The sequence below is a fragment of the Micropterus dolomieu genome, linkage group LG03 (assembly GCF_021292245.1).
Source record: "Micropterus dolomieu isolate WLL.071019.BEF.003 ecotype Adirondacks linkage group LG03, ASM2129224v1, whole genome shotgun sequence".
Taxonomy (NCBI): Eukaryota; Metazoa; Chordata; class Actinopteri; order Centrarchiformes; family Centrarchidae; genus Micropterus; species Micropterus dolomieu.
Window position 1 is genome coordinate 15950157 of NC_060152.1, and position 23871 is coordinate 15974027.

Below are 23871 nucleotides of genomic sequence, written 5' to 3' on the forward strand. Positions count from 1 at the left end.
AAATGTTGATCAACAAACACTTTCTATAATGTAATGACTGAAAAGCTGAAATTAGCTTATACTAGACTAGAAGTCACAATTATAATTAAAACTGCGCAATTCAAATTGTGCAATTTTGACAAATATTCTGTCTTAAAGTGTTTACGATTCTTGATTATGAGTGGCCATGCAAAATAAGTGACATGAGCATTAAAAATGTTCAAAAATAAGTTGTAATTCAAGAGTTTTTCAGGAAGATGCTGCTCATGCTGTGTGCTCTAAAAAATAAACTGTATCAGCACAAACTGACTGGTCCAGTATGGTTTGGTGTTCTGTATACAGGGGTAATAGCTAAGGCCATGTCCTCTACATTGTTTTCAAGGGAGTGAATTTCTGTTTCAGGACTAGTTATACTTTCCACAATTAAGGATTTGTTAATGTAAGGCTACCTGTCCATATTACACGTTTTCAGATTATATTTTATGTTGTTCTTTCACCAAACACTGACTTAAACGTTCCAAGTTGGCCTACGTTTATTTTGAAAGCACAATTGTCCAACCGGAAGTATGGTGCTATAATTAAAGGGAGTTCTGACAGACAGTAGATGGTCGAGATGATTTTTATCAGTCTGAAGAGTTAATCAGTCTGATTGGCTGCCTATCATCCATAGAAAGGAAATGATCTCGTGTGAATGGCATATTTTATTCAGCATTACAAGGCAGATTCATCCAACAAAAGTAATGAAAATATTCTGTATCTTTAAATTGCTCTTTTAACATCACATTCAAAGAGTGTAGTTGCAGCCAGCTCAATGACTGGGCAATTTCTGACCAAATGAATCACAGGTATGTTCACGTGTTATTGAAGAGTTTGAGTTATCAATTTCTGAGTTTATCATAGGCTAACTGAAATACTAGATTTGTTTTAATCCTGTGTTAACAAAAAATCAGGCTACCAATGTGAACATTTCACAGAAAACATTATGACTTACATTTAGTTGTTTTGTAGTTTTGTTTCATGTTTGTTTTACACTGTGAGTAAACAGGAGTGTGAGAGTGTCACCATGTTCCAGTGCTGTGTTTTGATTTTGGTCTGATTTGAACATGCTTTTGCATTTAGATCACTGGTTGTGCCTTTAAATCCAGTCTTGAAGGAGCGCCATCCAGTGGCCTCAGAGACAATAACATATTCAGTCTGGGTTCCGTCCAATATTATATCTATGAACCCTTGCTTCCTTCACTTATGTCCTCCTTGCCTCGTTCCACCTGTGACAAGGAAATATGTGGTAAGGACAGAGGAGTCAGCGCTACAGCTAATGTGACAACTACGATGTAGACTGATACCAGGGTCACTGTGTTGGTTGATTTTTGAGAATTTGATTATTTGCATTATTAATGTAATTTTGGGTCCCTGGGGATCTCTTAACATGTTAATCCTTTTTTAAAGGAAGTTATTTCTAGTGTTGTGTTTGATTCCATCATAGTCAGTGGTGGAAGAAGTCCTCAGATATTTTACTTAAGTAAAAATACCAAGAAAACAATTAAAAAACAATCTCTTAAAAGTAAAAGCATTCAAAATCCTTAATTTAGTTTTGTGTAACATATTGGGTAATTCTATCTCTTTCTATCCTAATTCCACCGCCAAAAACAATAATTTAAACCTAACCATTGGAGGTGTTTAGGGAGGAAATGTCTCTTTTGAGCTGCTAACGACTCATACAGATGACAAGGTGCACCAACCATTCATGGCTTTTTTTGTAAGGTGTTACGTTACTCCATTTTGTGTTGTGTATACATTTTATTTAAGCTTATGATGTGTTTTTAGCCCCGCAATCCTGTATGCAGGATAAGTGGTTGACGATGGATGGATGGATGTGTTTTTAGGGGGCATCAAATCTTAGTCAGTAACGTAGTTGCTACACCTGTCACATAAATGTAGTGGAGTAGATATAACAAATAGCATACTAGACATACTCAAGTAAAGTACAAATACCTCAAAACTATACTTAAATACACTACTTCAGTAAATGTATTGACTTGGCACCATTAAGGTCTGGTGATGCTGTGAATTCCTTCAAAAGGCAGCTAAAGACACACCTGTGTTTGGGTAACCTGTATGCACCAGGTCTGCATTTAATGTATCTTTCTGTGTTTTTATTTTCTCCTGTGTATCTATTGTGATTTCTTTCACCACTTACTGTGTAATCATGTATCTTACTATATGCTGTGCAATTATTATGTATTTTTACTGTTTCACTTCCTCGGGTGACTCAGATGGTCAGTTGCATGTACAGTAGTATTTATTGCAGTGCTGTTATATTGCATTATATTACATCATGAAGGGTTTTTTTTTGATAATTTGGTAAAACATGTTTTGAGACCATCCACTTGTTAGATTTGAAAGCAACACAAATATTATGGATAAACTCTTTACACCACCTCCCATGTTTTGACACATAAAATGATCTCAACTTGAATATTTACTTGTGTGTATAAAGGAAACCAAACCAGAAGCAGCAGCGTTCTTACCTTCATGTGTACTGACTAATTGGCTGTTTGTGGTTTTGGCTGAAACAGCAGCCAGAACGTTCACTTTAGGAGACGTGAATCAAACAAACCACAGGAGTGTTTTCCCATGATATTGGTGACTGTGTTAAAAACACTCTTTAAAGGAAGCACATGACATAGAATGATGAACTTAACTGGGTTGCTTATGGAAGTGATAAGAAATGTGACTTGCTTCTGCTTTGCTTTATCTTGGTGTAAGAACAAAGGTGAGGGAAGGATTTAAAATAAAACACTAGTACCATAGGATCCCTTCATACAATATACTGCAGTTCTTTACTCATAATACTCTTAGATATCAGATACTCACAAAGGAAAGTTATACAAAGGTAAGGAGCACAATATGAAGACAAAGGGGGATGTCACACAATGTTATGTCAATGAGTTCAACAGGAGATTAAATTATGGATATAAGTCCTTTAAGGTTTGCAAAATGATGACTCTAATCACTCATTCACTGACGTCTGTGTCTTGACTCATCTTACTGTACCGTACCTTTGACCCACACTGAGACAACATTATGACCTCATGCAACGCATTAATTTCACCATTCGACACCACACAGCAGTAATGTCGACCGTTAAACAACACATGCTCTTCCATTTCCCTCTTTTTACTCTCTCTTCCTTTCAGACAGGGTAAAGGGGGATTTCTTGTGAGATTTTGATTTCTGGAGTTAAAAAATCCAAACATATTTATAATATTAATTGTTCTGCATGCAAAAAAGCGAGATCACAGGTGACAACATAAAAGGACAGACGATAAAGCACTGTGTTTGATAAAATCATGGACATTGACACAATTTACAAACATTAAATGGATGCTAAGTATCTTATTTTATAATATTATGATCCTAAAATAACATCATAATACAGCTAATAACATACCAAAGGGGGATCATTGAAGAAGCCATAGATAAAGTATCATTTTAATGTTTTCAACTGTTGTCCTCACTCCCATCATATCTGGTATCATCATCATTATCATACCTTTTCATCATTACCTATTTACTTACTTTCACTACTTTCATTGGTACTAATTGGACTCATGTTGTTTATTTATTAGAACTATTGTTTTAAAACTAATAACATAATTAACATTTAAATTCAAATGAATCAACGACAAAACAAAAAGCAACAAAGCAAAACACGTGAATTATAAGGCAAATGGAGACTTGCCTGCCCATATGACTTTTCGGCTGTCTTGGTCAGTGAACCTTTTATTAAGTAAAAGTACCAATACACTGATGTTAAGATTCCAAGTCTCCTTCTTCTTCACAAATAATTGTTTTTGTTTCTTTCTTTCTTTCTTTTTTACTTTTATGTAATCTTCCTTAAGGCCACAAACAAGAATTTAAATGAAGCCATATGCTAATTTTAGAGAGGACATTTGGTGGCTAAGGGCTAGGACCACAAGACCCAAACTCAAAAAAAAAAGACTGCTGTTTAAATATACTGGAGTAAAAAGTTCAATATATATCACTCCGAAAGTATCTCTGAATAGAAATTCAAATAAAGTACATGTACTTTAAAACTGTACTTAAGAATAGTAATCAAAAAAATTTACTTAGTTACTTCCACTACTGTTTTTGGTCAAGCTTAACTCAAGACAATAGGATGACAATGAAGGGTTGTTGGTTGATCTACGCATTGCTTTCCTTGCAGATCTTGCTGATTTCCATATTCCATTGTAAGTTTATTTTAAAACTAATTATTTTGTTTGTTACATATACTAGTAACCAGTACACGTAGTTTGCCTCAAGTCATGTAGTTACCTAGACAAATATTTACTCTATCAACAGAATAGGAAAGTCCTTCTTTGAGATGATCTGAAATGGTGAGGCTAACTTTACAAACTCAGTGGGGACACTGAGGTAGCACATCTTACATGTGTTGTTTTATGTTTTATTTGTATTTTATTTGTTCATGATATAGCTTACTGTACTTCACCTTCCCGGTGCGAATTCTGCCTGCGTGTCGAGAAGTGTAATAAAATATTAACGACTGCAAACGTTTAAAAAATATATACCTCGAATCATTTATCACCATTGATGAACCCCATGAAGGATATTATAGCGTTTAAAAGCACTATTTGCAGGTTCATGCAAAACTCAACATAACACTGTCATTTGCATTTTCTGCAATAGCTACTTCTCACCTTTTACAGGAATATTCATTCAAACCTTATAGTTAATAGAAAATAATAGCTTAACCCGCACCACAATTCTATTTTCAGTGAGTAGGCCTATCTGTATAAATGTTTAATTTGATGAGAAGATCATTAGACTCTTTTCTGTTTGTAATACTTGTCTGCTAAGACAGTAACTTAGCTGGTTTGCTTATTTAGTTAAACACATTGCAGTGTTACACTGCAGTCAAGTGAGCCATCATTTCCAAAACCCAGGTGAAGCCAAGGTTGATTACATGTGCTGGACTAATTCTTGGCCTGATGCAGTGACTTCCACGCATTGAGCTGGCTACTTCATAGTGAGGACAAGAAGACCCTTCCTTAAAACCCCAAGTGTCATTTTGACACTTTGTTGTTGTTGTTTTAACAGATTTAATTAATGGCGTTAATTAATGAGCTTTACAGGTCTTGCTGTTACTGAGCAGAGACTCCAGGTAGCCATACAGTCCCAAGCCTACCACTACTTCAGACACATGAACCCATAGCCTACCAGTTTATGAATTAAATAGAGCCTACAAGAAGTTCATTAAACGTTGATGGGTTTCGTTATCTTCGGACAGAGACTATCTTACACATGTTTCCAGAACATGTGCAACTCTTCCTTAGGGGAAACAATAGGCCTATGACAGACAAATAGACACCTGCACTCAGCCAGCATCAGCCACGCCCCTCACTGATGACCGACTGTTATTGATTTTGTCTTGTGAAGCTTCGTTCAACGGACATGATCGAGAGACTCTCTCCAACCAGTTAACCAAGAGTCCAAGTCCGGCAAGAGCCACAAATAAGCCAAATCTGCAATTTATTTCTCTTAGGAGGGAGGCGGCAAAGAGTCAGTCCCACCAGGTCTGGTCATGCGATAATTCCAGCTGTTATAAAGACACGTGAGGAAGAGGCGGAGGTTGAGGAAGGACAGGATAGCCTTTGGACCAGGTCATCAACTCTTTCAAAAGACTACTGAGAGTGAGAGGGGTCTGGGTCGACAACGGCGGAGAAATGGTGAAAAAGGCTACTATCACTTCTTTTTCTGTTTTATTCTGCTTTTGTGTGAAACTTATGCTACAGTTTGACAATAGGCTACAGTGAACCTGTGAGTTTTGGATCCTGTAGGCTGCTCTTTGGGTTGTACTTCAGAAAGAATAATATAGATTGCTTAGATTGAGCTGTGATATGTAAACAGGTTGTTCCTCTGACAGGACCCAGACATGGATGTGAAGGACGAAATGGAGATGTTGGCCGCAGCCAAACAGGAAGAAAATAGAGATTTAAGGTATTAAATTCTCTAATTCTCTAACTGAGTTCAGAAGGTTTAAAGTGACGATTTTACAATGGCGCGATTTAAGGTGCCTGTGTCATATTATTATTTTATGCAATTAGACTTTATGTTTGACATCATGCTTTTTATATATGACTTCTCCAGTGAAAGCAACAAGAAAGACAATTTTAATGGAAAGAAGAAGAAATTAAAAGAGCCAAAGTTGCCCAAGGTCGGCCCCATTGCCCTGGTAAGCTCTGTTATCACAGGCTGATCTCCTTCAGTCAGAACCAGTTGTTAAGTGCTCTGGAGTTTTTTAAAGCAGATAATGTGTTTGTTTTTTTAAACTTTCTACAGTCTAATTATTTCTACTGTTTTTTATATTGATATAAAATGCTACTATAATTGTGTGTGTTGGAAAAAAAGAGGAAAAATGGAAATGTCATTTATTTAGTTTTTTTGAGATTAGAGGTTAAACAGGTAAACAGGTAAAAAGACAGATCTTAATATTCATGTTGTAAAACCATATTATCTGACAAGCATAACAGCAAGGTGTGTGTGTGTGAGTGGGTGAGGTAAGAGGGGAAGCGTGGGAGAGGATGGGAGTGCGGCACATCTTCCTGTTGTTTGGGTGGAATCCACTAGTCCCCTGCTGTGAGAATATAATAGCTTCTTACAGTTTTTGTTATTCTGTCAACAACTTGGAAGTTCCCCCCCTGTTCTGACTGCATAATTCAAAATTCTTACACACAGCAAATTATCAGGAGCACCCACAACACAGGCTACAGATACTAATTTCTGCTGTTCTTTCTTTGCTGTTTCCACACTCTCTCATTTATGTGAGTGTAGTTTAGGTTTGCAAACTGCTTGGACATCGTGTTGCTCGTTTTTGGAACGGTGATGTCCATGGCCCACGGGGTAGTGCTTCCTGTAGTGTGTATTGTGTTTGGTGACATGACGGACAGCTTTTTAAAAGACTCATTGTCCCATGTAAACATGACCAACCCCAGTAAGTTTTCAATTACAGGCATGGGTGAACTAAATTGATGCATATAAATAATTAAAAAGCAATATACACTCAGTGGCCACTTTATTGTATACACCTGTACACTCTAATGCAATTCAATACAACTGTTCTGTTATAAAGTATGCTTTTATGCTGCCTATAATGTTTAGCTTTTGTTGACTGCATCAAATTTAAAGTTTTTTCTAATGCTGTGCCCCCCCTATATATAAATAGAGAGAACAAAAGTAGAAACACCTTTTAGTACAATGTAGTCCAGTTCAACGCCACCTTTATCAATAATTAATAAACATTGGTAATTGAAATTACACATGTAAGACAGTGTCAACAATAACTCAACATTCTGATCTTTATAATGACAGACAATTAATAATAATCTAATAATCATTATTCATAGAGTCCCTTTTAAAATCCATTTTACAATAGTACTTCCTAAAGACGGCAAAGTAGAACACACAAGTTAGAAAACCATCTGATTTTAAAAGAAAAAGAATAGAATAAAATGTGATAACGTTTCTTGGTTCTGGTTAAAAGCCTGGTAGCTGAGTTCTGTACAGTCTGGAGTCGATCAATACATTTTTGGTTCAGGCAAGTGAAAATCCAGGCGTGATGAGATGAAGGAGTGTAAAATGCTCTCTGTGTCTTTAAAAGTTAAGATAGATTGTCTTTTTGATATATTTCCAAGGTAGTAAAAATATGCACAAGCTTTGTGGTGGGATGCTCAAAACTTAAAGTGCTGTCAAATCAGACACCAAGGTTCTTTATAACAGGGTTAATGTATTCCAACAGGAAATGGGCAAAATAGTTTTGCCATGTGCTGGGACCCATTAACAAGGATCTCTGTTCTGAGTTCAGCTGGAGGACATTTTTTAACTTCCAGTATTTGACATCACAGAAGCAGTCATTATGGCAGGGTTGTTGTATTGGACAGCATTAGATTGTACGGGTGTACCTAATAAAGTGGCCACTGAGTTAATATATAACATCTTTTATCAATGTCTTTATTACCTTCTGTCTTTAGATTTCACCTACATCCAAACAAACAGCACCTTAGAAGAGGACATGACGGTGTAAGACTTTATATTATCAGCATAAACAGTCATTCTCTTTATGTCCAAGCAAACCAAGTTTTAAAGTCATATGTCTCTTGATACTTCTCTTCATCCAGTTATGCCATCTACTACTCCATCTTGGGGGCTGTTGTGCTGGTGGCAGCTTACATGCAGGTGGCCTTCTTCACCCTGGCAGCCGGGCGGCAGGTCAGACGCATCCGACAGTTGTTTTTCCACTGCATCATGCAGCAGGAAATCGGCTGGTTCGATGTCAACGAGACAGGAGAGCTCAATACACGTCTCACAGAGTGGGTAACACAGAAATCACACACGTGTTTCTCATTTGAGTCTGTATTCCTGAAGTGCAGATGATGCTGTTCAGTGATCCCGCCATGAACGTCAGCAGCCCTGATTGTCATTTAAAAAAAGGATGCAGCTGTGTTTCTGTAAATTAAAGCTGCAACTAACAATTTGTTTCAAAATCATATTTCATTAATCACTCGGTCTACATAATGCCAGCAAACAGTGAAAAATGTCCATCATAATTTTTCAGAGCCCAAGTTAAATAATTCCTTCGAAATAATTCCACAAAATAGTTCCTTGAAGACAGCAAAAATGAAAAACAGCAGCATCACTGGTGGATATGTTTATATTTGCATGCGCAGTGATATCTATAAGATCCAAGAGGGTATAGGCGACAAGGCGGGGAGGCTGCTACAGGCCTACACCACCTTCGTCGCATCTTTTATCATCGGCTTCATCAGAGGCTGGAAACTCACTCTCGTCATCCTGGCTGTGAGCCCTGCGCTGGGCATCTCAGCCGCAGTTTTCAGTAGGGTAAGCTTGCATTCTCTTTGTCCATCTTTCTGCCTCTCCTCACAGCTGTCTGCAGGTATTCTTAATAACTTTATGCCATTCTCCTTGTCTGAATAGGTGCTCGCGACTTTCACTAGTAAAGAGCAGGCTGCATATGCCAAAGCTGGAGCTGTGGCCGAGGAGGTGCTCTCTGCTATCAGGACAGTGTTTGCCTTCAGTGGCCAGGACAGAGAGATCAAGAGGTATGTACATTATGTGGTATAGGCGTGTGTTGGTGTACACACAAATATCAAATATTATAATGCAGTTTTTATGTTATGATGATGAAGTTACTACCAAATGTGGTTATTTTGTATTCAACAAAACATACTGCATGTACAAGGCAAATAAATATTGTTTTATAAAGTGATCAAAGTCCTAGTAACCCCCCCCCCCCCCCCCCCCCCCCCCCCCCCCCGCAAATGTTGTAACTGGACAAAGCCCATTAAAAGCCCTATAGAATTGGATTAGTGTTTTCTACTGATGCGAAATGCTCCTTTTGTCATTACAATCTAATTTCAGTGGTTGTTGCACTGAAATTTAACCTTAACTTTACTCGCCATTGAATTAGCACTCATGTTTGTGTCTGTGTCTGTGTGTGTGTGTGTGTGTACTGCACCACAGATATAATAAGAACTTGGAGGATGCTAAGAACATGGGAATAAAGAAGGCAATCTCTGCTAACATTGCTATGGGCATCACCTTCATGATGATCTACCTTTCCTATGCTCTGGCCTTCTGGTATGGAAGTACACTCGTTTTGAGTAATGAGTACACCATTGGAACTGTGCTCACTGTGAGTAGATGCATTATGACAGAATTGATAATGATTCTCTTCTCTTTAAACGGAAAAATAAGGTTGCTGCAGCTTAAACTGATGTTTGTGCGGGTGTGTGTGTGTGTGTGTGTGTGTGTGTATGTGTGTGTCTAAAGGTGTTCTTCGTTGTGCTTGTTGGAGCGTTTGCAGTGGGACAGACCTCTCCCAACATTCAGACCTTTGCCAGTGCCCAGGGAGCTGCATATAAAATCTACAGCATTATTGACCATGTAAGGGATTCACCTTTTTCCCCCAAAGCATTCATGTTAAAAGATTTTTATAAAAGTCTTTGCTGCGTAACAGCTGTCAGTTTGTATTACTAAACATGCACCGCTGTACTCTGGCTCCCTGGGAAGCCGCTTTGAGGTTGCCGACAACTTGGAGTCAGTAATGAGATGTTGGATTTTGCTGTAATTAGAGCACCTGCTGTTTGAATGAAGATTGCAGGTCATCTGGTTGATATTGCACAGCTGTGGTTATTCATTCCCTGAACTTAGTGAATGTACTGTGAGGTTAAAAGAGGTATAAGTTTTGCAAATATTGCTCAACAATCAAAAATTTGCGGTCATTCCTTGTCATGGAACTAACAACAGTGAAATGTAAAATAGTCGTTATAGCTTCCGAAAGTTTGTTTGTTTAACTGAATGTCTTCCAGGGTAATTTCAGGCAGAGCTTTGTCTCTAGCCCCTCTCAGACATGCCTGTGGATATGTGTGTGTGTTTTGTACAGTTTACTAGTATTTCCCTATGACAACAAATACATTTGAAAGCCTAGATACGGGATACTGCATTCTACACTAATAGCTGTTTGCACATGAATTCAAATTAGCGAACACACAGCCTCAAGCAAGACAGAAAAAAGTATGAAATCTCCTCTGAGGGCATGCTCCCAGCTCTAAACTGAAGGAGATCTGTGGCCTCGAAGTCATCGCTCCTAAAATATGTAACTCTCTCCAGTTGGACTTAAGATCTGTGGACAGCTTGCTTTTATGTAGTTTAATTTACTTTATATGTTGTTTATCTATAACTTTTATGTTGTGTCTTGCTTTTATCTTTAATTGTGAAGCACTTTGTGACATCTGATGACTTTGAGGTGCTTAATAGATAAACTTATCTGTCTGAAATACAAAAAGGTGAGGCCTCACTAAGTGATATAACACAAATCTTCCATCAACACAGATCTCAAGAGAGGGAAAAGCGTGTGTTTGTTTGTGTGTGTTTAAGGGCACTGAGAGAAGCACTCTCAGAGATGTGAAAATAAACATTAGCCTTGTTAAATATGCTGACCCTAACCTGGAGGGCTAATGGTATTCCTCTCATTGTATGTATTAGGGTTGTGATGAGAATCAGGTTCTTTATCCAACTGAAGCCAAACTACAAACTACAAGGAAGTTTTATTTTAGTTTTTTCTGAGTTTTAGAAGTAAAAATATGTTCTCTCTTGTCTCAACAGAAACCGAAAATTGACAGCTATTCAGATGCCGGTTTCAAGCCTGACTCCATCAAGGGAGACATAGAGTTCAAGAACATCCACTTCAGCTACCCTTCAAGGCCGGACATCAGCGTACGTTCTGCATAGACAGAAAACAATTTACCGACATTATATTACTTCAAACTGTAGGCCATCTCATAACTGACATTGTTATGATTTGCAGGTATTAAATAACTTCTCTCTGAGAGTGAAGAGTGGACAGACCATTGCCTTGGTGGGTAGCAGCGGCTGTGGTAAAAGCACCACTATCCAGCTGCTGCAGAGGTTCTACGATCCTCTGGAAGGAGCAGTAAGTTATATTTATAACCACTTTAGGCAGGCGACTAGCGGAATCTCCAGGAAGTCACTGCTCCTGGTTAAGAAATAATTCAACACACAAATCCCCCAAAAAACACAAGACATAGCATGTTTATAAGTGAGCTTTAGTATTGCTTACCTTTTACGTTTGAACAGAGTCAGGCTGGAAAGAGCTATCACCCTGTTTACAGTCTTTTGCTAAGCTATGCTAACCAGTTGCTGGCCAAAACTTCACAATTATAGCAGACTTGAGAGTGGTATCAATCTGCTCATCTAACTCAGCAAGAAAGTGAATGAGGGTATTTCCCAAAATGAAACTATTCTTTCAACAACAAAAGAGGAGATGCTGTTTTAAATATGCATAGCTGTGTTTAGATTTTAACTATAATAATAATAATCTTAATTTATAGAAAAATATATAAAAAAAACAGAATTTTTAAAATAAATTAAAATACAGTTTAAAGAAAATTTAAGTCAAGTAAAATCAGGAGAGGATCTCCCATAAAAGTATGATAAGAAGAGATAAAGGATTTCACTAACTCAGCCGGCCTGATTTCCTGGGGCAGGCTGTTCAGAGCTTCGAGGCCTAGACTGCAAACGCTCTGATGCTTTAGTTGTCAGTTAAGCCTCTGGAACAGACAACAGACCTCTTCGAGGATCTCAAAGTATGGGCCAGACTTAACGGTACTAAGTGGTCAGATATATAGCAGGGCATGAGGCCATGAAGAGCCTTTCACATTTCTTGGTTCAGGTTAAAAGCCTGGCAGCTGAGTTCAGTGCAGTCTGGAGTTGATCAATAGATTTTTTGTTTAAGCAAGTAAAAAGGCTGTTAAAGTAATGAAAAACAAGAAAAGAGACACCATGTTTCTGAATAATGTGTCCAAGGGCCAGCACATATACAGAAAATAATATAGGTCCCAAATCCAACCCCTGAGGCTCACCATACTACACCAATAAAACGAGGAGACATAGTTGTTAACAGTGATGCAGAACATCCAATTCGACAGGTCCAATGATATTAAGTGCTGCATCTGTTTGGCTCCCGCTGTTTAGGTAACTATTGACGATCACGACATTCGTTCTCTTAACATCCGTTACCTGAGAGAGATGATCGGAGTGGTGAGTCAGGAGCCCATCCTCTTTGCCACCACCATCGCCGAGAACATCAGATACGGCCGACTTGACGTGACGCAGCAGGAGATCATACAAGCGACTAAGGAGGCAAACGCTTACGACTTCATCATGAACCTTCCCGATGTACGACTGTATTAATGACTCCCACTCCTCTGTGCTTATCAAGATCTCTCTCCACCACTTGCTAATACTGAGACTCTTATCTTTGAGCAGAAGTTCGAGACGCTGGTTGGAGACCGGGGTACTCAGATGAGTGGAGGACAGAAGCAGAGGATTGCGATTGCTCGAGCTCTAGTCCGCAACCCCAAAATCCTTCTGTTGGACGAAGCCACATCGGCTCTTGATTCTGAGAGTGAGACCATTGTGCAAGCTGCACTCGACAAGGTACAAACACACACAGACACATGCTGTGCCTCTTTCAGAACACCGCTTTAATGCTTACTTTATACTTTGACATTGAAGACATTGTGATGTCATTTTAAAGAAATTCAATGAAAACACACTTATTATGAGTTAGTTTACTTTGTTTTACTGCTTTATTAAGTGACGCTAATGGCCTGGTTCCATGGATTTCAATGTTGGTCTGTCTGTTGTTCAGTTCACTTCTTTGGTCCAGGCTGAAATATCTCAACTAGTGAATAGATTGCCGTGAAATTTTGTCTCAGAGACTTCCTCTGGTCAAGCCAGCTGATTGCCTGCTGGCTCCCTACACACATGAATGGTATAAAATAGTTCAATAGCACATCTCCTCTAGACTTTCCAAATTATATTGGACTAAATTATGATAATGCCAGTGTGTGTCATGCAGTGCTGCAATACTGAGTGTGGTGACAACAGAAAATGCTAACTTGCTAAAATAAGATGGAGAACATGGTAAACATTACAGCTGCTAAACATCAGAACGTTAGCATTGTCATTATGAGCATGATGGTGGCATTAAGTTTAAAGCACCACTGTGCCCATTACAGCATCACTAAACATGACAACTGCAAACATGTTGTATGTACATAAATAAGCATTTCAGCACCTTCTTGTGTCAGCAAAGACACAAAAACTCTGACATATCTTTGTGTGCAGGTCCGACTGGGCCGTACCACCATAGTTGTGGCCCACCGCCTCTCAACCATCAGAAACGCTGATGTCATTGCTGGCTTCCAGAACGGCAAAGTTGTAGAGCTGGGGACTCACACCGAACTGATGGAGACAAAGGGAATCTACCATAAACTGGTCACCATGCAGGTAGCATACACACACACACACACAAATACAGATTGGTTGGACATGAACTTGAGGGGAACTTGTGAATGGTCAGTGATTGATATTGTTCGTGTCTGTGGTTTCCCACCGTCTCTCCCTCCCGCAGACATTGGAGAAAGTCAAGGATTGGGAGGAAGCAGACAGCGAGTCTGTGGATGAAAAGAGCCCATTAGTCAAGTCCTTTTCTAAGCTGTACAGGAGGGAGTCCTCAAGAGGTTCCTCCTTTGTTGCCTCAGAGGGAGAGAAAGAGGGGAAAGAAAAGTATCACCTGAACAAGACAGAAGAGGTGAGCTGTGGTGCAACATTGCTGAGGTTTGAGTGGATGGGTCAACATTTGCATATGAAGAAGCCTCAGAAGTTAAAGGTTTGGTGTTTGGTTCTTTCTCTTTCTGCAGGATGAAGATGTGCCTCCCGTGTCTTTCCTTAAAGTCATGCGCCTTAACCTCTCCGAGTGGCCATACATTTTGCTGGGGACCATCTGTGCCATCATCAACGGGGCAATGCAGCCAGTGTTCGCTGTCATCTTCTCTGAGATCATCTTTGTAGGTTATTCTTCGTATATGTGTACCACAAATATTATTTTAATGTTTCATGTTAATTGCAACATTTGCCAGATGTTGAAACTGAAAACTACAAATGAGGTGTTTTTTTTCTCCTCTCAGGTATTTGCAGAACCAGATCAGGAGATTGTCAGGAGAAACTCTGCATTCTATTCCCTAATGTTTGCTCTTATTGGAGTTGTGTCCTTTGTCACGATGTTTCTACAGGTATTCATGTACACACACACACACACACACACACACACACACACATTTGAACCTATACAGCCAGCAGCTGGTTAGCTTAGCACAGGGACTGGGAATAGGGTGACGCCTCTAAATCTTGCTAATTAACATGTTGTGACTACTAACCTTATACCTAAAACCAAGGATTTTAAAAATGTGGAAACCTTGATACATTTCACATATGCTTGCAGTGTGATATTACCAGAGGGCCTCTACAAGTGTCCCCTGTACACACACACACACGCACACGTTTTATACATATGATGGTGTTGCAGTATAAACGGCTGCTGATGGCGAAGTTTATGCAAACGTGCTCATGTCTTCTGTCTGTAAACTTTTAACAGGGTTTCTGTTTTGGTAAATCGGGAGAGATTCTGACCCTGAAACTGAGACTCGGAGCCTTTAAGTCCATGATGAGACAGGTGAGTGCAACAAACTGAAATGAGAGACTTATGAGAGTTAATTAGTAATAGAGCAAAGGATATTGGAATCCATGGGGTAAATGTACCAGAATGGAAAATGGGGTTTTGATGCCGTGCGTACAATCTTGCCTCTCTTTCTTTGTCTTCTCTAGGAGCTCTAGAACAATTTTTGTTGTTTCACACACGCTTTCTGGGTTTTTGTCCTTGCTTTTGTCATTGGTTTGAAATGGGTAGGTCTCTGTTGGAAAAGGGTGATGGCATGTATTTCCCTGCACCAGAGTTTAGCAGCATTTCAAAAGCTGATGACAGCGGTTGTGCTGTTTGATTACGTTGTCAGCACAGTCGGTAAAATCTGACCTAAACCACACCCACACCATTTTCTGGTGTTAAATTCTTAATAAATTATAAGCATGTTCTTTCCTTGATTGTAGATTATTTAGTAATTCATAAGTAATGATACAGAGAAATTAGGTTGTCCGGAGCTTTAAAGCTAACTGGTTTTAACAGAGGTCAGAACAATTTGGCGCTCAAGCACAAAATATATTTGTGATTGCTGTCGTACATAATTTTTTTTTATTTCTAAGTGAATTTATTCTATTTCTTTTGATGGTTTCACTTGTTTTCCTGTAGGATCTCAGCTGGTTTGACAACCCCAAAAACAGTGTGGGTGCGCTCACTACGAGACTAGCCGCAGACGCTGCTCAAGTACAAGGGGTAAGACTTATCAGCAGCCACATGCATGCAACAAACAAAGTTATTTGCCAAATACTAGCACAACCAATTGTAAGTTGATGCATTGATCCTGTCATCTGCTTTTTTTGTAATCTTTCACATCTGCTCAGGCTACAGGTGTACGTATGGCCACACTGGCGCAGAATGTCGCCAACATGGGCACCAGTGTGATCATCTCCTTTATTTACGGCTGGGAGCTGACCCTACTCATCCTGGCTGTGGTGCCCATCATAGCAGTGGCCGGAGCTGGGGAGATGCAGATGCTAACCGGGTCCGCTGGAGAAGACAAGAAGGAGCTAGAGAGGGCTGGAAAGGTAGGGATTCAGTATGATGTGCCACAGTATTATGACTTTCTAAGGATGAGCAGTATTTGTTAAAACACTGACCTTACAGTACATATAGTAAACATAATGTTTGTATGGTTTGTCTCTAAGGTTGCTACAGAGGCCATCGACAATATCCGAACTGTTGTCTCTCTCAACAGAGAACCTACGTTTGAGTCTTTGTATCAGGAAAACCTCAAAGTGCAATTCAGGTATGAGACATGACATTTAAACCATTGATCCTTTATGGAATATATGAAAAACTATACATTTATTTTAATCACATTAATTAATTTGTGGAGCACTGTCTCCAATACCACCTTTCTCTCTCTATTTGTACAGGAACTTCAAGAAAAAGGCCCATGTGCATGGTCTTACCTTCTCCATCTCCCAAGCCATGATATACTTCGCTTATGCAGCTGGTTTCCGTTTTGGAGCTTGGCTGATTGTTGCTGGAAGGATGGATGCTCAGGATGTATTCCTGTGAGTAAACAGCCTTTGTCTTGTCTCTTAATCAGAAGATGAATAGCCAGGAGTTTTAGTGTGGGTACACTCATAGGTTACAGCAGGTAAAACCAAGGCATGGCAGTTTCATTTAAATAGCTTGTTTCATACGCAGAGGTAGAATCAAGGTTAAAAAGGTGCATTGTAAAAAAGTTAAATCTATATAGAAATTATTTTTAATTAGACAAAAGAATAAAAATAAACTAAGATTTAAAATAGTAATAATAATGCAATGATAGGAAGGCCTTGGATGTTAAAAACTTTTTGTTAAAAGTGCTTGAGAATAATCATGTTTTCAGTCTGGATTTTATAGCTACAGTGGTTGGGGCATAAGACCATCAGGCAGTTGGTTCCAGCGCTGTGCTGCATAATTACTAATCAGACTACTACATAAGCCCAAAGCATTCCTGCTGGGAGGAGAGATTGTTTGTATTGCTTTTAATGATTATCCTGGCCTGAAGCATGTGAGAGGCCACTCTGAATGCGTGGGCTCCAATCTCGGAGCACACAGCCACAAATGACACCTTTACCTTTGCTGATGCAACAGACAGACACACACACACACACACATGTTTTACGATGCTAATGTTACTCAGTGTGTCTCTGTTGGGAGGAGCCATTGTCGTCATTTTTATTCCACCTGTTACACAAAGGAGAAGTCCAAAATTAATCGCACCTTGACCTTCTGAAGGAACATTAAAACATTAAAACACAGAAATATTAACCTCTTACACTTGCACAGTAAACCCCAGAGTGTGAATTATAGGAAATTAATTTTGAGTGATTTACAAGACATCTAGAATTGTCTATTTGGTATAATTTTACAGTCGTAAAAATATATTACTCAGTATTAGAATGATGTAGCTTATAGAAATAGTGAAACAAGCAGATACAAAATACAATATATGGTATGAAATGTTATCAGTGTTGAAACAGGACTGTTAGCGGCTCTGCGAGACTGTACTTACAGGTACAGCATTGCTTCGACAAAACTAACATGCTGGTGTTTAGCAGGCGTAATGTTTATCATGTCCACAATCTTAGTTTAGCGTGTTAGCATGCTAATATTTGTTTATTAGCACTGAACACAAGGTACAGCCGAGGCTGATGGGAATGTCATTAGTTTTGCAGGCTTTTGGTTATAAACACTGGTCATGAGGGGATCATGAATCTTAACCAGATTTCCTGGCAGTCTATACAGTATTTGCTAAGAACTTACTGAAAACGACAAATGTCAACTTCATGGTGGTGCTGGAGTAAAAAGGTCAAGGGATCACCAAAGTCTGGAGGTGTTTTCATCCTCTGGACAACATGAATGTCTGTGGAAAATTTCAGGTCAGTTGTCAAGTTTTTTCAGTCTTGACCAAAGTGGTGGACCAACCCACAATGCCATACCTAGAGTCATGAGTATCTACAAACACATAATATACACACAAATGTTAGGATGTCATTAGGTTGTGTTAGCTTAGTTTGATGTAATCCTATCTAACACATCATTGACTCTTAAGTGTGCAAGGTAAAACTAATTTGCATTTGAATTCCTCTCCCAGTGTGTTTTCGGCTGTTCTGTACGGTGCTATGGCTGTCGGAGAGGCAAATGCATTCACTCCAAACTATGCTAAGGCCAAACTGTCAGCTTCCCACCTGATGATGCTGATAAACAAAGAGTCCGCAATTGACAATCTGTCACAGGAGGGAGAGTCGCCGGTACATAACAACGACGCCCCCACACAGCAAACACAATACTTACAATACAGCTCTTTACACACATGCTAACATGTCACTCTCTTGTCTCATCTCTTCAAACTCCAGGACAAATTTGATGGTAACGTGTGCTTTGACAACGTCAGATTTAACTACCCGTCACGCCTTGATGTGCCCATTCTCCAAGGGCTGAATCTGAATGTGAGAAAAGGAGAGACTCTGGCCTTGGTGGGGAGCAGCGGCTGTGGAAAGAGCACCACTATCCAGCTGCTGGAGAGGTTCTACGATGCCAGAGAGGGGAGAGTGGTGAGAAGACAAATTCACACTTTGCGTAATGGGCTGCCTCCTCACCTACAATCAGTTAGCTAATGGTTAGCTGGCCAGTGTGTTTATGGCATCTTTACAGCACTGTACTGATGAGACAGGGACCTAGAGACTGTTTCAGGTCTTTGTTGCGTGCATGGTTTTATCTTTACTGCACTAACCATTGCATTTTATCTTGATGGGGTAGCTGTTGACAGTCCTGCAAGGGAGAAAATAACACTGTTTACTGCTATCTCCCCATTATAAGACTGTTTTTCAGCTTTCCTTTTAGTAGCACAAGGGTTAGGGTTAGGGAATTGAAATATTCTCATGTCTGAATCCCCACCAACTGTAACTTGGTGACTTATTGACTGGCTATGTGAAGTGGCTATGATCCAATGTTAACAATGGATCACCAGACAACTTGTTTGTGAAAATATGTCGGCGCTGCTCTGTGGAAAGTTTATACAATATTTCATTGTTCTCATTGTTTTGGTTTTTCCGGCCCACAGCTTGACTATTTTGGTTCACACTCACTGCTCTCATCAACATCGCTTTTGGCAAGAATATAGCCCACTGCACACTACCTGCTCAGTACCAAACAGCAAACAACAAAGTTAGCAACTAACTGGTTAACATAGTGGGAGTATTTAGTAGCTGAACAGCCTCAGGAGTTGGTAGAGAAAAAATAACAGTTATTGCAGGTTTAAGACATCAAACACCACCACTCTTTCTGCAATAATTTTCCCTTCAGATGCTGGACAATATAAATGTAAAAAAGCTGAACATCCACTGGTTGAGATCCCAGATGGGCATTGTATCCCAGGAGCCTGTGCTGTTCGACTGCACCTTAGCGGAAAACATCGCCTATGGAGACAACAGCCGCTCTATAACCAAGGAGGAGATAGAGGCTGCTGCTAAAGCTGCCAACATCCACAGCTTCATAGAAGGCCTGCCAAAGGTAACTGCTGTGATGTCCTGGCGTTTCAACAATGCTGTATCTACAGTCTTGACAATCTGAAAATAAAAGAGTGGTGTCAATTTTTCGTTTATTTACACATTTCTTTTTCATATCGAGTAGCTATTATCTTTACAATGATCTCAAGGACCTCTAAGTCACAAAGATAAAAGATCCCTGTATTTGGGAAATGGTGTCTGATAGCGTGCCAGTGATTTAACAATGGCAACAAAGGTAACTCACCTAAAGGTTATTTACTCTACAGAGTCATAGATTGTTCACCCAAATTACAATACAGTATCTTACCTCTTGTGGTATCTTGTCTTTTACATCTCCTAGATTGAAATATGTAATTTGGTACTAATTAAAGGTAAAAATGTAAAAGTAGATACAGTGTTGAAATTTCAAATTCCACAGCAGGTCAGCTGAACAGGCAAAAATGTAACATATGTCTACAATTCAACATATGTGGAAAAGTTTCCAATAATGAATAAAGAATAGATAAATGTAGCAGTTCTTTCAAGAAGATTCCTGCCAGTCAACAACTTCTTATAAACTCAACTAAATAAATTCTACCTAAAAGAATAGTCTCACACTTTTTCTATTTTCATTATAATTAGTACAAATTACATGGTTCTTTCCAGTAAAATACTAACATGTAAAAATAAAATGTTACCTGACCATCTCTTCAGTAGAAAGTATTTACAATTAAAACTGTTCACAGTGAGGTATGTGGATTACAGGATGCTTTATTTTGGCAATATAACAATATCATAGCACTGGTACTAGTATAGTTCCTATGCCCATGCAATTTGGTATGTCAGTCATGCTGAGATGATTACAGTATACTGTATACTTTAATGATAATGTGTTAATGTAATGTTACCTTGCTACTGGAACTACATAGGGAGCAGTTAGTTTACAGGTACATGTGGTTCTTGTGGTCTCGAGCTGGCATGAACTTGAAAAGTTGGTCAGCACTGGAGTTAATTAAAGCGTAGAGCATTTTACAGACTGTACAAATGTTGCCACCTTCCACAGAGATAAAGCTAACAATGTCATGTGTCCCCTTATCTGTGTGTATGAGCAGAAGTATGAAACTCAGGCAGGTGATAAGGGAACGCAGCTGTCAGGTGGCCAGAAGCAGCGCATTGCCATAGCCCGTGCCATTCTCCGCAACCCCAAAGTGTTGCTCCTAGACGAGGCCACCTCTGCACTCGACACTGAGAGTGAGAAGGTGAGTGTCTTTTCTTGGTGCTTGAGCTAAACAAAGTCAACAGTATGAGATAAATTGAACCTTCCCACAAATGATGGTGGTGCCAGTAAAACAAATGCGAAAGAAGATGGTAATTCAAAAATAACGAAAAGTAGTTATTTTGCGGAAATTTAACTTGATTACTTGATTATAATTATGGTTGGAAATATCTGTTAAACCAGAAAAACTCATTTCAAAAATGGAAAATAAGGACTGACTAAGGATCCTCTTTACAGAGGTGTTAAAGACACAATGTAACTGTTTTTATGTATTGTATAAAGGTAACCTAGGTATTTTACAACCTGGACCCTATTTTCCCATGTTTTTGTGTCCATGTGAATAAAGGGTAGAACATTTCTTGAAATTGGTCCAGTATTGAGCGAGCTAGCAAAGCTGCAACATAATCCTTCTGGGCATTTATGCATCATCAAAGTACATCCACTAATGTTGCTTTCCATAATGTCACCTGACAACATGGAAACTATCCCTACAGAGAAATTCCTTTTTTTTTTTTTTAAAAGAGTAAGATCCTTATTGTTTAGCTAGAAACAGTCGCTATATCGCTCTTTTCAAAGACTCCCTTCACAAAAACAGTAATTTTACCTCTCTGGCCTGCCGCTGCCTTGATCAGTTAGTTTATTTGTGTTATTATGTGACTTAAAAATGCCAAAGTCACACAATAACACAAACAAACTAACCGATGTAGGTCAACTGCAGCTAGCTCGCTCAATACTGGACACATTAGTCACATAGATGAAACATGGCTGAGTAGGGTCCAGGTTTAAAGATATCAAAGTTACCCTTTAAGGTTAAAATTTTGCCTCAATAAAATACACTGTTGACAAAACCAAGGTAAAAATATCTATAACAATTCTCAAGCAGACAAAGACCATTTATGGTCATAAATAAATAAAAATGGTTGTAAGTTAACCAGTATTATTGCGGTATATACCCTCAGATAATGACAGTGTGGATGCATAAAGTGCACTCGATCATTGACAATTATGTGACAATGCATCAATATAAAATAAATCAACATGCATCATCCCATCAAAGCATATTTATAAATATGAACCGGGAAAACCAAACTGGTAGACCTGTACAAAACAAGAGAGAAAGTGGATCTAAAAACAAAAGATTTCCCCAAATTTTTTATATCAGTTCATGTGAGTTCACTGTTGCTCTTTCCAGGTGGTTCAGGAGGCGTTGGACCAGGCCAGGAGGGGCAGGACATGTATCATCGTGGCCCACCGTCTGTCCACCATCCAAAACGCCGACCGCATCGCTGTCTTCCAGGGAGGAGTGGTGGTCGAACAGGGGACACATCAACAGCTGCTGGCCATGAAGGGGGTCTACCACATGCTAGTCACCACACAGATGGGCCACAGACAGAAATAAGAGGACAGGGAGAGGAGACAAGAGGAATACCATTTCCAGAGGGCTGGATTGAACACACCTGCCTAACCGTCGAAACAGTTATACTGTACTTACTGGGACACTTGAATTTTATTAGTAACAGCTGTACGTTTTCTCCCATAAGTCTAAATGTCTGCTGTGAAAAAGGCCAATTGCATTGAACCCTCTTGTGTTTTCTTTCTTCTCCTGATCTGAAAAGATCCATTCATGTTTGTACCCCATTTGTTTTCTGTAAGGTGAAACTACTTAATGCAAGTCATAGTTGTTGTTGTTGATTTCTAACCATACACCGGATTTATTATATATATCATAGTGCATCAAGTATACCTCTGACACAGGGATCATCATCACAAGTAAGTATATTCTACAGTATACGTGTTTGGGCAAATTCTTTGATAATTCCTTTATTGATTGTCATGATGCAGCTCATCTTTTTCTACAGAATGAGTCTATAATGTAACAGAAGTGCCGAAGTACAATTTATGCCAGGAAAATGTTGTGTGCACAGGGCTGTACAGATTAGAATTTTTTATTCACTCATTAGGAATCCTGTTTTGTTTCTACATACGCACAAATTCACTAGCATTTTTTGGAGAGTATTCTTGTATGTAACTATTAAAGTTTTATATTCAATTATTGAAACATCTCCTCATTGTAACTCATCTAACTGGACAAAACTAAAAATCAAACTGATGGAAATCTACCAACTTTATTTGTCAGGAGAATTTATATTGAGCTATTTATCATTTGGACATTTAAAGGAAGTACAGTCATATTCACATTTTATATATCATATACAAAAGTTTAGTGAACAAACACAGATTACAGATTAGGGCAAGGACGTTGGATGCAGAGGAAATGTGTGTGTCGGGGGGGAAAATCACAGATTTTAAGGTCCCATGATGTTTTACAGAAGCCCTCCCAATATACAGTCAAGTGAACATTCAGCCATCTTTAACTTGACAGACATGGGAACACAAATAAAGGAGCGCTGCATAGTGTGCAGAAATCATTAAAGTGCAGTGAGTTAAGTCCAGTTTTGGTTCAAAGAATGATGCAACTATTAGCAAAGAGACAGGGTCACTTAAGTACTGAAGTAAATACTATGTGCAGTACCTCAATAGTGCCAAAAAGTGCCTTCCAAACAATGACACTGCGGTTATTGTGCAGCATTTTCTTTCCAAAAGAATCAACGGAAGCCTAATGCATTCACTTAAGAAAAAAATCCACTGTTTTTCTGAATTAACAAAACAATTATTTCAGAATAACAAGATACGTTTTCACGGAGAAAAAAAAACTTTTTCTGTTTTTCAGAATTAACGAGATACTGTAAAATTCTGCCTGAAGGTCTCACCATCGGAGAAGGTGCATTGCTGATGTTAATCAGTTTGACCGTCCAACAACAGTGCTAGGCCTATATCATTTCAAGCATGGGGTCAATAAACGATTAACAACACCATCTATGTAAAGACAGATCATGATGCCTCAAAACTGGATTTTATGGGGTTCTTCTCTTGAGATGTTTAAGTAGGCCTATCTTGTTAATTCAGAAAAAGAG

General features: G+C 39.0%; 1 protein-coding gene across 1 annotated transcript; it reads left to right on the forward strand.

The window, feature by feature from the left end:
• Nucleotides 1–5935: 5935 nt before the first annotated feature.
• Nucleotides 5936–22949, forward strand: abcb4 (ATP-binding cassette, sub-family B (MDR/TAP), member 4). Its single transcript, XM_046045298.1, has 27 exons — nucleotides 5936–6000; nucleotides 6151–6235; nucleotides 6835–6994; nucleotides 8031–8079; nucleotides 8178–8369; nucleotides 8727–8898; nucleotides 8995–9119; nucleotides 9541–9712; nucleotides 9850–9963; nucleotides 11185–11295; nucleotides 11387–11512; nucleotides 12574–12777; nucleotides 12868–13038; nucleotides 13732–13893; nucleotides 14018–14197; nucleotides 14307–14453; nucleotides 14574–14678; nucleotides 15041–15118; nucleotides 15749–15832; nucleotides 15961–16164; nucleotides 16285–16385; nucleotides 16516–16656; nucleotides 18228–18384; nucleotides 18490–18687; nucleotides 19439–19645; nucleotides 20733–20879; nucleotides 22089–22949. Exons 1-27 carry the CDS (start codon nucleotides 5936–5938, stop codon nucleotides 22293–22295), a joined length of 3864 nt encoding a protein of 1287 aa, XP_045901254.1. The 3' UTR covers nucleotides 22296–22949.
• The last annotated feature ends 922 nt before the right edge of the window (nucleotides 22950–23871 follow it).